Genomic DNA, 13,633 nt, shown 5'->3' on the forward strand with positions numbered 1-13,633 from the left:
TGTGTGTGTGTGTGTGTGTGATAGAAAACGCAGAGCCGGCTGAACTGAAACACTTCTTCGACCAGAATTATTCTCACATCTATTACGTCTTCTTTGAGAACTTCGTCAGTATTGAAGCAAACTTGAAACAGAAAGGTGCAACATGCGCGCACACACACACACACACACACACACACACACACACACACACACACACACACACACACACACACTTTTTACATGATCATTTTATATACTTATTTCTTCTTGTAATAAGAGCTGCAACAACTAATCCAAAATATTTGTAATAATCGATAATTAAATTAGTTGTCAACGGATGCCGTTATCAATTATTCGGGCTGCTCAAGTTACGTGTTTGTGTGACGGTAAGATACACAACTGCTTGCATAAATGGCGGACAGTACAGGGTCAGCCGGCAGCAGGAAAAAGTGTGCGTCCCAACGCATTCAAGGCATGAGAGCATTTTATATTAAACGCAGTGACTTGCGACTTGCATCAGGACACGCAATCAGTTCGCTCTCGACATCGTGATGATGCAATTAAACCGTGCGAACAAACACTAAATCTAACAGCAGCAAATAACAGCAGCAGTAAACGATCACATTCTGTTGTAGTTTTTAGCAAATGTTTATGCATTTGTACACCATTGTTTTTTATCAAGTCTGTTATCTTGCTGCGTTTCTCCGTTTCATTCTCTTTTATAGAATTTGTCTACTAAAAGAGTGACTTCTGTTTTCCATCGTGATTTACTACGTTCAAATGTTTATTTATACATATCATTTAATTATGATATAAAATTATATTCTAGATGTTTATATCTTCTGAACAAATTGTCTGTATTTTTAAACAATAACGTGTCAAAACAATGTTGTATTTTATTTTATATTAATTTTTGGTAAGTATAGTTGCACTTGCGGCTGCACAATACAATACAAATGTTTATTTACATAAACTGCTTCACCTTTCATACACAAATGCTGTTTTGTTGTTGTTTTTACAGCAAGAATCCCAGCGTGAGTGAATTTGTTAAAGGAGAAATCCCCCAAACGCCCCCCAACAAGCACAAAAATGTCCAAATTGATGATAGTTAAACTCAAATTATGTGGCTTTTGCATTTTTTAAGTATGTTTATACATAAATACCCTGAAAAAATCATCCAACTCATTAATTATCAAAATAATTGTTAGTTGCAGCTCTTGTTGTTGTTGCTGTTATTATAATGATGATGATGATGGTCAGCTGATGAGAGGAAGAGCATCTTATTGAGTGTGTGTGTGTGTGTGTGTGTGTGTGTGTGTGTGCGCACGTGTGCTTGTTCTCCACCAGGTCATAAATCACAAAGGGAAGAGCTCGACTCCATACTTTTCATATTTGAGGTAAGAAGTTGGCTGGTAAACACACACACACACACACACACTTACACACACACCTGTGTTTATAAATGTAAGACTCTTTAAATAGAAACCAGGTCACTGAGAACTTCCTCACTGTGTTTTAGAGAAGAAGCAGCACTGTGTGTGTGTGTGTGTGTGTGTGTGCTTGTGTGAGGTGTGTAGTTCCTCCTCCCATTACAGTTCACCACAGCGGATCATCCGTCTCCATACCCCATGTACCATCTCAATCACTCCTCCCTCACCGTGTCTCTAAAACGTCCTACACGCTGTTCCTCTCGTAAACTCATCTCTCTTAATAATCACATATTATTCAGATTTTATTAAATACAATTCTTTTTTGGTCTTTTTTTTTTTTTTTACTTTACAGAAAATCCTGCAGTTGTTGCCTGAGCGCATTCACGGGCGATGGCAGTTTCACAGCATCGGTCTGACAGAGTTCATTTCTCTTTCTCTCCTCTTTCTTTCTCTCTTCTCTCTTCTCTCTCTTCTTCTTCTCTCCTCTCTTCTCTCTCTTCTTCTTCTCTCCTCTCGCCTCTTTCTGCTTCTCTCTCTCCTTCTCTCTTCTCTCTCTTCTCTCCTCTCCTTCTCTCTTCTCCTTCTCTCCTCTCCTTCTCTCTTTCTCCTTCTCTCCTTCTCTCTCCTTCTCTCTCTCCTCTCTCTTCTCTCTTCTCTCTCTTCTTCTCTCTCCTCTCTCTCTCTCTTCTCCTTCTCTCTCTCTCTCCTCTCTCCTTCTCTCTCTTCTCTCCTCTCTCCTTCTCTCCTTCTCTCCTCTCTCCTTCTCGCTTTCTCTTCTCTCTTCTCCTTCTCTTCTCCTTCTCTCTCTCTTCTTCTCTCTTTCTTCTTCTCTCCTCTCGCCTCTTTCTGCTTCTCTCCTCTCTCCTTCTCTCTCTTCTCTCTCTCTCTCTCCTCTCTCCTTCTCTCCTCTCTCTCCTCTCTCCTTCTCTCTTCTCTCTTCTCTCTCTTCTCCTTCTCTCTCTCTCTCTCTCTCTCTCTCTCTCTCTCTCTCTCTCTCTCTCTCTCTCTCTCTCTGCCTCCCTCCTGTTCTCTCTCCTTCTCTAAAAGATTTTAAATTATTAAAATAAAGACTACAGTTCTACCATTAGTGAAGACTGATAACAGGTCATAATGATAAACAATGTGTGTGTGTGTGTGTGTGTTTTCTATCATTGTTCTTAGGTCTCATACTGAAGAAACTCCTGCACACTGGAAACTCCCTGAAGGTGCTGCTCATTTATTCACCATTAAAACATCTACACTTTATAACCGAAGTCTGAGGAGACCTGATATAATATTACATGTGCTTTTTCAACATCTCATTCCACATTAATCCTGTTTCTGTTATAATAAGATCCACTTTTCTGGGAAGATGTTCCACTAGATTATCTCAGGTCAGTCAGTAAAGTGAGGTAGATGAGAAGGTGAGGAGATTCCTGGTGTGCAGTAAGTGTTCCAGTCATTCCCAAGGTGTTTAATAGGGTTCTATAGAATGGAGTTCTATAGCAAGAGATCTTCCACTCTAACTCATGGAAAGCAGATCTTCACGCCACTGGCTTTGTGCACAGGGGCATTGCCATGCTGGAACAGGTTTGGATCTCTAGTTTAAGTGAAGGGAAAAGTTCATGCTTCTGCATCTAGAAAACATTTCGGGGAAGAAGAACTTATAAGTGGAAAAGTCTGGTGTCCCAATACTTTTGTTCATAAGTGTGGGTGTGTGTATGTGTGTGTGTATTACCAAGAGAGAGATAAGTATAGATTTAGATTTTTATCATTTACTGTGTGTGTGTGTGTGTGTGTGTGTGTGTGTGTGTGTGTGTGTGTGTGTGTGTGTGTGTGTAGATACGGAGAGAAGGTGTGCGTCTCTTCCTCCTCTGGCTCCAGGCTCTACAGTATAACGCTCTGAGAGAGCAGCTGTGGATCTTCGCCTGTCTGATCCCAGGATTCCCCGCTCCTCAGTGTGAACACACACCTCGCACCCTGGAGAGCATCATCAACCCCACACTCATCCTGCATGAAGGTCTGTCTCTCCATCACACTCTCGCTCTCTTTCCCTCTCTCTCTGTCTGATAATTTGTAGGAATACAGACACATGAGGAAAGTTGTGTTTAGAAGCCAAATTAATTTCAATCAGAAGATGAAACTAAACAGTTTATAGTGTATGTAATATATCATTCGTAAGAACTTGAAGATGAAAAGTGGCTTTTGGGTTTTGGAGTTGTGGACGGGGTTATGACTGGGTTACGGCGGGTTGGTGGGGTTTATGGCAGGTGGGCGTGTCAGGGCATCTAGACTAATTACAATTATGAGTAGGAGTTACGTTTGTGACTCCGCCCACATACATGACTACCTCTATATCTTTATAGGGTAATAGTAAAACATGTTATAGAATAATAGTTAACGGAGCATCACAATTTTAATGTTAGTACGGTTAGTAAAAAGCGATTTGTGTGTGTGTGTGTGTGTGTGTGTGTGTGTGTGTGTGTGTGTGTGTGATGTACAGCTCAGGTAACTCCTGAAGAGATCAGCCCTCTGGTTCTGCCACAGTCCGGAGATAAAGCTCAGGAGGATCTGACTGGTTACTTCCTGGAGGTGCTACTGAAGTACATGGTCAACCAGGTGTGTGTGTGTGTGTGTGTGTGTGTGTGTGTGAGAGTGTGTGAGAAGGTGGTCTGTCCTTTACCGCTGCACTAAAGTTAGTTGTCAGTCGGATACACAGATCACCGAGAGCAACAGAGAAAGCCAAGGACCTGGGACAGAGACACGCCTAGATCTGACCGAGAACTCTAACACTCCTTTTAGTGTGTGTGTGTCGTGTGTCGTGTGTCGTGTGTGTGTGTGTGTGTGTGTGTGTGTGTGTGTGTGTGTGTATACACTCTTACACATTGATGTTTCTCCTCAAGCGTTTGCACCATCGTTGTGATTTTTGTCATGATCTTCTGGTACACAAAACAAAGATTTGTGTGTGTGTATGTGTGTGTGTGTGTGTGTGTCCAGGCTAAGAGTCTGGAGTGGAGGTGCCGAGAGAATCATGAGAAGGGTTTTGCGTTCCTCTTCGCCAATTTTAAGAAGTTTTATCTTCCACACATCTTCCCAAACTTCTCCAAAGAGACCAGCTTGTACGCCCCCATTCTGGGTAAGAAGCCCTCATGAGAACCACCTCACTTTCTGTTCTCTTCTCTCTTTTTTAAACATTATCTCTTCTCCCATTCTATCTGGATCTGCAGACATTCCCCCGATGAGGCCGAAGCCGTGCTACGTGGTGGTTAAAAGAGACCCCGACACTAACGAGGCTTTGTACTGCACTAAAGAGAGCTTCCTGAACGCACGGGTCATCTTCATCCGCTGGCTAGTCTCCTTCTGGCTGGAACCCAAATCCAACATGCTGACCAGCATCCCCGGGGTGGAGGGTGAGAACGTGCCCAAGAACATCCAGGTAACTCGAGAACTTCCTGGATGCTAGTGTTCGCACTATACCATTGTGTGTATGCTATGAGGATGTATGTAATGAGGAACCATGAGGGTTCAATAGGAAGTGGCAAAACACACACACACACACACACACTCACACACACACACACACACACACACACATTGTAGTAAAACTTAGTGATGTAACAATCGAACAGTGGATGTTATTGTAATGGAGACCTGTTGTAGAGGAAGTAGGCAAACAACACACACACACACACACACACACACAGAGAGAAATGTCAGCATTGCATTGGTTTATTAAAAAAATGATTTAATTAAACTGCATGAATGAGCACAAATAATAATTGTGTGTGTGTGTGTGTGTGTGTGTGTGTGTGTGTGTGTGTGTGTGTGTGTGTCAGAGAGCAGCTGCAGGTCTGGCCCTGCGTTCAGAAGAAGGTTGTGCTCGATCTGCAGTTCTGGATGGAGGTGGAGGAGGAGACTCAGAGCAGTCTCACTCGAACACCAGCACTCTGACCGAGAGAGAGCCAAGCTCGTCCAGCCTCTGCAGCATGGACGGAGAAAACCTCAGTGCTGTAGAGGTGGTGAAGAATGTTCTGTACTCCTCCAGGACCAACGTGAACTTCATCACAGAGATCTTCAGACAGGTGATGGAGAAGGGGTTGATTGTGTGCAGTTCATTTCCCTGTATTATTTTAAACAGCTGTGAATGATCAGGTGTTTCAAGGTACATCTGGATTAGGTTTAGCCCCGCCCACTAATCTCCATAAACTGGATTTTCATTAATAACACATTTGTGGTGTAAACGCTTTTACACGGCAGAACATCAGGTACAGTCCTGGCTGTTCGAGTACGTCTGGGGTAACCCATAACTGTGTGTGTGTGTGTGTGTGTGTGTGTGTGTGTGTGTGTGTGTATGTGTGTAGGCATTCTTGTTGCCAATGTGTGAGGCAGCAGCGATGCGTAAGGTGGTGCGTGTGTATCAGGAGTGGATCTCTCAGGAGGAAAAGCCTCCATTTATGGCAGAACCAGATGAGGATGAGCGCTACCTCGACCAACAGGAACCGGTTCTAGGACACGGCCCGGAGAACCACAATGAGGTCACCATCAGAACCTTGAGCTATCAGAGTGTTTTACATCTGGATCACAGTGATGTGACCTCGGTGGAGAGTGTGTTTGCAGACTGGGAGGACACTAAGACTGTGTGTGTGTGTGTGTGTGTGTCTGTGTGCGTCTGTGCCTGTGTGTGTGTGTGTGTGTGTGTGTGTGTGTGTGTAGGAGAGAGTGATGAAGAACAGTGACATGTTGGAGTACAGTGTACATGCAGGATTCCAGGCCACGCTACAGGTATACACACACACACACACACACACACACACACTGTGTTAATTCTGTACATCATCTTCCTCTTTTTCTTTTTCTCCACCTTCCTTGTCGTCTCCTCTCAGGTGTTCATCATCAACTCCTCCAACGTTTTCCTTTTGGAGCCAGCAAACGAGCTGAAGCCTCTGCTGGAGGAGCACATCGACATGTCCAAGCGCGTCCTCAACATCTACCGCAGCCTCGTCATGCACCAGAACATGGACCAGAAAACATGGTATGGTACAACCTGCACTGAGGCACCTGTGTAAACACGCTGCTGAGTTCTGGGCTGTGATTGGTCAGAATCCTCTATAACAGCAGATCTGACCAGGTTTCCATAGTAACAGCTCATGCACAGGGACACTTTACACAAACACCTTAAATAAATGAAAATCAGGTGATGTGTATAAGTCGGGGTTTAAGTTTATGGAAGGAGTCTCCAGTGTTAGTGCTTCGTAAGAATCCGAGGTAAATACAGGGTGATGCAGGGAAACGGGAAATTTTGGAGCTTGGAGTTGGCAGGTTTGGGTGGTCTGCGTGTGTTTGGAACCAGTGTGAGCTCGCCCCGAACTCCTTGCAGTTAGTTATAATGGAGCAGTGCAGTGGTGCACGACGAGCGTTCACTGTAAAACCTTTTCTCAGAATGCTGATAGTGTGAGTGCTGTGCAGAGGGAATTTCAGCGTTGTTACCAGTCAGGGTGTCATGATCGTGTCCCGTCGGCTCATTTCGAAGAAATAGGTTTAGCTCTAATAAAGAAATCCTCAGGTTTTGTTAAACATTACGCATGCGAGAGAAACTCATGGCTGTTGGAGCAGTCATGAGGAACCCTCATCTCTAAGCTCCATTCCGCAGCTTCATCACCGTGTCGAGACGATAATATAAAATGACACACCCATGTTGTAATTGCATGAGGGACACGATCACGACGTCCTAACTGGTATTTAAAGGTAGAACTCATGTATGAACAGACCATAATTACACTCTGACAGTAATCGATCAGTTCAACTTAACACCTGTAACCATGGCAACAGTGGAATAACAGCCAGAAATAGAAAGTTGGCAAACCTAAAATCATTTTCACATTGCTGTGTGTGTTTGTGTGTTTGTGTGTGTGTGTGTGTGTGTGTGTGTGTGTGTGTGTGTGTGTGTGTGTCAGGGAGCAGATCCTGCTGGTGTTGCTGAGAGTGACAGAGTGTGTGATGAAGAGGCCTCCCTCCATCATGCCCCAGGGGAAAAAGAGTAACACGCTGTCTGGACGATTAGCAGGAGCAATTTTTCAGGTGGAGATGCACACAGCATGAACACACACACACACACACACTCACATGTGCGCGACACAACACAGAATAATGGATAAACCCATGTTTTCATCTAATCATCGCATGTTTCTGTAGAATCTTCCTGCAGTGTTTCTTCATTAAAGATGATGATGATGATGATGATGATGTGTGTTCAGACTCTGATTGTAGCGTGGATTAAAGGGAACCTGAACGTGTTTATCTCCCGGGACCTGTGGGATGAGCTGCTCTCTGTGCTCTCCTCTCTCACCTGCTGGGAGGAACTCGTCACTGAGTGGTCTCTCACCATGGAGACCCTCACCAAAGTTCTGGCCAGGAACCTGTACAGCCTGGACCTAAACGAGCTGCCACTCGATAAACTTAGCGAGCAGAAACTCAAGAAACACAAGGGCAAAGGTAACACCAGCACACATCTTCATTTTAGTCTCTTACACACACACACACACACACACACACACACACACACACACACATTATTCACAGATCCTTCAGGTGAAGATTTGCAGTTCTTCCAGGAGATCTGTAGTGTACAGGAACCTGCTGTAATCGTGTGTGTTCCTGCAGGTGGCGCACATGAGGGACAGAAGATGGTGGTGGATCGTTCTTTTTCTAAAGGATGGAGTCGTGATCCTCCGGGTCAAACTGTAGCCATGCGACAGCGCAGCGCCACCACCGCTGGCTCTCCGGGCATCGAGAAGGCCAGGAGCATCGTCAGGCAGAAGACCATCGGTGGGTTACTAACATCATACACTCAACATGTTACATCATCATCATCATCTACATCATCATCATCTACATCACCATCATCTACATCACCATCATCTACATCACCATCATCTACATCACCATCATCTACATCATCACCATCATCTACACCATCATCTACATCACCATCATCTACATCATCACCATCATCTACATCATCACCATCATCTACATCATCACCATCATCTACATCATCACCATCATCTACATCATCATCTACATCACCATCATCTACATCATCACCATCATCTACATCATCACCATCATCATCCCTAATTCACTCTAACTGGCTTTAATGTATACGTTTCTTTCTCTTTTGATTTTCTTTTCTTTTCTTTTCTTTCATCTTTTCTCTTTTTTTCTTTATTCCTCTCATTCTTTTCAGTCTTCAGTTTCATTTAATCAGTTCATCTCTCTTTATTACATCTCTGTACATTTTCTTTTCCTTCTCTCCTATTTTCATATTTCAGCCTTGATTTTTTCTTCAATCACTTCTTTCTTTCCACTCGTTATTTGCCCTTCATTAATCTCTGTAATTTTCACGGTTATCTGCTTCGCTGTCTCTCTGTGCTGTCTCACACGTTTCTTTCTCTCTTTTCTCTTTGCTTTGTTACTCTCTGCTTCTCTCCTCCTTTTCCTCTCTTTCTTTTGGTTCTCTTGGTGTTGTAGCGTTGCGTAGCCGCTCGACGGGTGACAGTCTGTTATCGGCGGCGTTTATCCGCAGCGCTAAAAGTGCTCCTGTGCTAATCCACCCTGTGCACCCTCTCCTTCCTGACTCTGTCCTCACTCCCCTAGCTGATGAGCTGTCAGGTACAGCCGGCTCAACCTCTGCACCTGCGAGTGTGTGTGTGTGTGTGTGTGAGAGAGTTTATTCCTGTCTGCCTGCATCGTTCACTTTTTCTGCTCTGTCATCCTTCTTTCGAAAAGAAACATTGTGGGCGTGAACTGTGACCTGATTGGTTACAGCAAATAAATAAGACTGGAACTGTGACCTAATTCATTAAAGAAGCATTGGGGGGCAGGACCTGAGATCTGATTGATTCAAGAGGCATCGGGGGGCAGGACCTGAGATCTGATTGGTTAGACTGTTATTAGAGGCGGGAACATCAGTCTAATTGTATTTATTAATTGGTTTCAGTCTGACCAATCAGTGTTTGATCAGAGTCCTTACAACCAACCAAAACCAGAAACATAAACACATTCATGTTTATGAATTATTACCATTTATTATTGAATGTTATATCAGGAAAACATGAACAGGTTCTTATTTTATTTATTCTTTTATTTTATTATATATTTTTTATTTATGTTGCCTGCGTGTGTGTGTGTGTGTGTGTGTGTGTGTGTGTGTGTGTGTGTGTGTGTGTATGTAAGCGACATGCGTGTGAGAACATTGGTTCTGATAAAAAGCATGCGTTATCCTGCTGCATGTTCATGCTGTGACACAGATCTACACCTGGGTGTCCACAGACTCACAAACACACTCGTGTGAGAGCAAAATTCATTACAAATAAACAATCACAGAAATCAACAGTTTTTCCTTTAAAGAAAAAGAAGAGCTTCATTTGAAATATTTAATATCTTTATGTAAATTTAGTAATAAAAATAGTTTTTTAGAAAACTACAGACACCCTGATAATGGTAATGTGCTGTGAGATTTGTGGTGGAAGCAGTTAACCTGTGTGTGTGTGTGTGTGTGTGTGTGTGTGTGTGTGTGTGTGTGTATGGACCCCTAGCATGTGTTTTCAGTATATTAAGTTATTTAAATTGCATTCCTGCATCTCTCACTAGTATGATTTTGTGTGTGTGTGTGTGTGTGTGTGTGTGTGTGTGTGTGTGTGTGTAGACATGGATGATCCCCCTCCGTCTCTCCGAGCCCCTCGTGCGCGTCACTCGTCTCAGAGCGAGGAGAGTCCAGCAGGCGAGGTGTTCTGTGTCTCGACCGAAGCGGATCAGACGCCGCTCCCACGCAGCAGCAGCACCTCTGACATCATGGAGCCGCTCGTGAAAGGTGCACTTCCTGTTTCTGACACTCCCTCTCACACTGACCCCACCCACTGCCCCTCCCATAGCCCTGCCCACTCCCTCGATGCGGTCGATAGCATCTACGAGCACCTGTGCCAGGTACCAGAGCCTCAGCTCTCATTCGTGCCTGATTGGACGTTTCTGGAGGCCACACCCATTTTACCCGAGGGAGGAGAGAGAGAGGATGACCTCACTGTGGAGGGGGCGGAGCCAAGGCCTGCAGAGATGGAGGAGGAGTTTGAGCCCGAGCTGGGCGATCAGAGTTTCTATGAGTGTTTAGAGCAGTGCGAGGCAGAGCAAGCGACCAATCAGAAACCGTTATGTAGGCAAGATGCAACGGAGCACCTGACCGAGGTGGACTCCGCCCAACATGCTGGGTTCCGCCCTCGAACTAAAAAGCGTCCAGGAGGTGGCGTCCACGTCACTTTCCGCCCCTCTACAGAGTCGGTGCACTTTCTGAACCCTCTAGATCCCAAAGAAGCTCACTGGAAAAGTCGACTTCGGCGCCTAGGGCACTTCAGTGCGCACTCGCACCCCGGGGCGGGGCCGGCGACTAAGCTCAGAGAGTCGTCCGAGGAGGGAGAAGGCATGCGCTCCCGCCAGCAGGGTGCGCTGTTAGGTGGCGTTTATAAATCCGTGGCTCACGCACTCTCCAAACCGAAGAGCCACGGGAAAAGCGCTGCCTCGGACGCGCACCTGAAGGACCTGTACTCGCATTTTATCGGCTATTTTGGAAGAAAAGCTCCAGGTGAGGATCCACGCTGATGCACAGCAACACGGAGGCATGACAACAGCCTGTTTCTTCATTTTTTTTCCTCATAATTTTTTTTGCTGAATTTATTATTTTTTTAAATTTGCTCAAAACTGTATAAAGACTGTCGGCCGGCGCCTCCCTCTTCCTCCTCCTCCTCCTCCTGCTCTTCCTCCAGCTTTTGGGATCTAATGTTTGATCTCTGCTGCCCTTCTGCCCCACCTTGGATGCTGCATGTACCCTCACATCTCCCTCCAGTCTTCCCTTTCACATTCTCTCTTATATACACACACACACACACACACACACACCTAAATAAAGTGAATATATATCTTTATTTTTTTATTTTTTTACTCAATCAATGGTGTGTTTGTGGGTTTTAGCCACCAGAGGGCAGTGCATGCTTACTGAGTGATCTTAAGCTTGGTAGCGATGAATCTGACACACACACACACACACACACACACACACACACGCAAACACGCAAACAGACACAGGACTGGTTTTGTGTATGAGTACTAAAATTATTATTATTAATGTTCACACATGAAATAATTCAAATCTGTCTCTCTTTCTCTTTCTGTGGCATGGTGTGTGTGTGTGTGTGTGTGTGTGTGTGTCTTGCGTTATAGGTTAGTGTATATGAAACCTGGCTGTGATGATTTATTTATCTTTGGTTTTGTTTTTCTTTTCAGATTAAATCTGCTTTATTAACCTCTGTAAACCAACACACACACACACACACACACACACACACACACACACACACACACACACACACACAGGTTGTGTAAGCTATACATAGTGAAGTGTATCTTGTGAGTATGTGCCAATTATCAGTTATTATACAGTAATTACTGATTGTGTTTATCTGATGAACGTGAACATGGGATTTAAGAATCTGCACTGGTTTAATAACAGGAGTGTGTGTGTGTGTGTGTGTGTGTGTGTGTGTGTGTGTGTGTGTGTGTGTGTGTAGCCAGTAAAGATGACCTCACCCAGAAGATGCGCCCGGTGTCGAGTGAGGCGGAGAGCAGTAACCCCAACGTCAGTGATCTGATGGACGAGTTTATCCAGGAGCGCCTGAGAGCCGGAGGAACCTCGGTCAGTCTGATGTGTAGACCATCATCAGTCCCACTGGGGACGTGTTCCAAAACATACTGTAAATTGAGAACGCTTTTAAAAAGTAGAAAGAAGAGAAATCCAAATCAAATCAGTATTTGGTGTGACACCATTTACCTGCAGAACATCATCAGCTCTTCTAGGTAGAAATCAGCAGGCAGATTGTTTCAAACATCTTGGAGAACTAACCCTGGATCTTTTGTGATTTAGGCTCTTCAGATTCTTCTGTATCTTTATGTAATCCCAGACAGACTTGATAATGTTGAGATTGAAACTCTGTGGAGGCCAAAACTATCATTCCAGGACTCCCTGATCTTCTCTACACTGAAGATAGTTCTTAATGACATTGGCTTGTATGTATGGGGTCACTGTCCAGCTGCAGAATAATTTCAAGGCCAATCAGATGCTTCCCTGATGGTACTGCATGATGGAAAATAATCCTGATAACACCATTAATCCTGAACACATCTCCAACTTCATTTATGCAGCTCCAAACCTGCAGGAAACCTCCACCATGCTTCACTCGTTATTGTGTCGCTGTCCAGCACTTCAGCAAACATGGCCCGTCACTGCGTCTATGTTCCTCAACATCGCCTGTTTCTTTATGCTTCTTCAAAATAGCTTGAAGAGCACATCTTGAAACACCAGAACTCCTACTTTGAGATCTTTGCTTGGGAGAGCCCTTACTGATGCAGAAGAACTCTCTTGTGTCTGTTGCTGTGCTCAGTCTTGCCTTGGTGTAGGGCCTGTGACATGAAACTATTTTTCGTAATCTCACCTTAGTAGCAGAGTTTGGCTCCTCTTCCAGTTTGAAGCTCCTCCACAACTGTTTCTCTTCCACTTCATTTACAACCAACAGATGAAACTGATCATCAGCACCTGCTTGGTAGAATTAATAAATCACACACCTGACTCTGATCCAACACAACCCCTGACTCTGTGCAGTGTAACAACAGAAGAAAAGTTCAACGGAGTCACAACAAATACTGATTTAGATTCTGTTTATTTACTTTACACTTTTTTAATTGATAAAAATAAACAATGAAAATATAAATGAAAGTATTCGTACTTTACAGCTTTTATTCCCACCTGCATAAAACATTTGCACAATAGTCTTTAAACTATTAATAGTCTAATGTGTCTCAAAACAAATACAAAATACACTTTCTTTCTCCTTCTATTTCTCCTTATTTCTGTTTGTGTGTCTCTCTCTCTCTCTCTCTCTCTCTCTCTCTCTCTCTCTCTCAGGGCATGGTGAGACGGGGCAGTAGTCCGGGCAGTTTGGAGATTCCTAAGGATTTTCCGGATGTGTTGACCCGCTCAAACCCCACTCGCCCTGCTGATGACCCGGGCGTTCCCTCTGAGTGGACTTCACCTGCCAGTGCCAGCGGAAGTGACATCATCAGCTCCGACAGCCAATCAGATTCTTTCAATGCTTTTCAGTATGACAACAAGTTTGAGAGTAAGTACAGCAGATCAGTATGTA

At 44.2% G+C, this 13,633-nt stretch overlaps 1 protein-coding gene across 6 annotated transcripts in view; it reads left to right on the top strand.

Moving 5' to 3' along the window:
- Nucleotides 1–13,633, top strand: part of ralgapa1 (Ral GTPase activating protein catalytic subunit alpha 1) — a 47,424-nt gene that overhangs the window by 2,177 nt on the left and 31,614 nt on the right. For 3 of the 6 annotated variants that reach the window (XR_006926747.1, XM_046856416.1, XM_046856417.1), the window contains exons 2-20: nucleotides 25–135; nucleotides 1,327–1,376; nucleotides 1,762–1,819; nucleotides 2,571–2,614; nucleotides 3,231–3,408; nucleotides 3,892–4,007; nucleotides 4,386–4,524; nucleotides 4,616–4,824; nucleotides 5,225–5,470; nucleotides 5,750–5,923; nucleotides 6,102–6,170; nucleotides 6,272–6,420; nucleotides 7,343–7,466; nucleotides 7,643–7,880; nucleotides 8,049–8,213; nucleotides 8,919–9,059; nucleotides 10,096–11,022; nucleotides 12,005–12,129; nucleotides 13,396–13,609. Coding sequence is in view for 5 of the 6 variants with exons in the window: in XM_046856416.1 (XP_046712372.1) it covers nucleotides 25–135; nucleotides 1,327–1,376; nucleotides 1,762–1,819; nucleotides 2,571–2,614; nucleotides 3,231–3,408; nucleotides 3,892–4,007; nucleotides 4,386–4,524; nucleotides 4,616–4,824; nucleotides 5,225–5,470; nucleotides 5,750–5,923; nucleotides 6,102–6,170; nucleotides 6,272–6,420; nucleotides 7,343–7,466; nucleotides 7,643–7,880; nucleotides 8,049–8,213; nucleotides 8,919–9,059; nucleotides 10,096–11,022; nucleotides 12,005–12,129; nucleotides 13,396–13,609 (3,477 nt within the window). In the remaining variant the exon portion in view is untranslated. The remainder of the gene's footprint in view (nucleotides 1–24; nucleotides 136–1,326; nucleotides 1,377–1,761; nucleotides 1,820–2,570; nucleotides 2,615–3,230; nucleotides 3,409–3,891; nucleotides 4,008–4,385; nucleotides 4,525–4,615; nucleotides 4,825–5,224; nucleotides 5,471–5,749; nucleotides 5,924–6,101; nucleotides 6,171–6,271; nucleotides 6,421–7,342; nucleotides 7,467–7,642; nucleotides 7,881–8,048; nucleotides 8,214–8,918; nucleotides 9,060–10,095; nucleotides 11,023–12,004; nucleotides 12,130–13,395; nucleotides 13,610–13,633) is intronic. The other 3 variants (XM_046856419.1, XM_046856418.1, XM_046856421.1) reach the window with 3 other exon arrangements.

Source organism: Silurus meridionalis, chromosome 8 (assembly GCF_014805685.1).
Source record: "Silurus meridionalis isolate SWU-2019-XX chromosome 8, ASM1480568v1, whole genome shotgun sequence".
Classification (NCBI taxonomy): Eukaryota; Metazoa; Chordata; class Actinopteri; order Siluriformes; family Siluridae; genus Silurus; species Silurus meridionalis.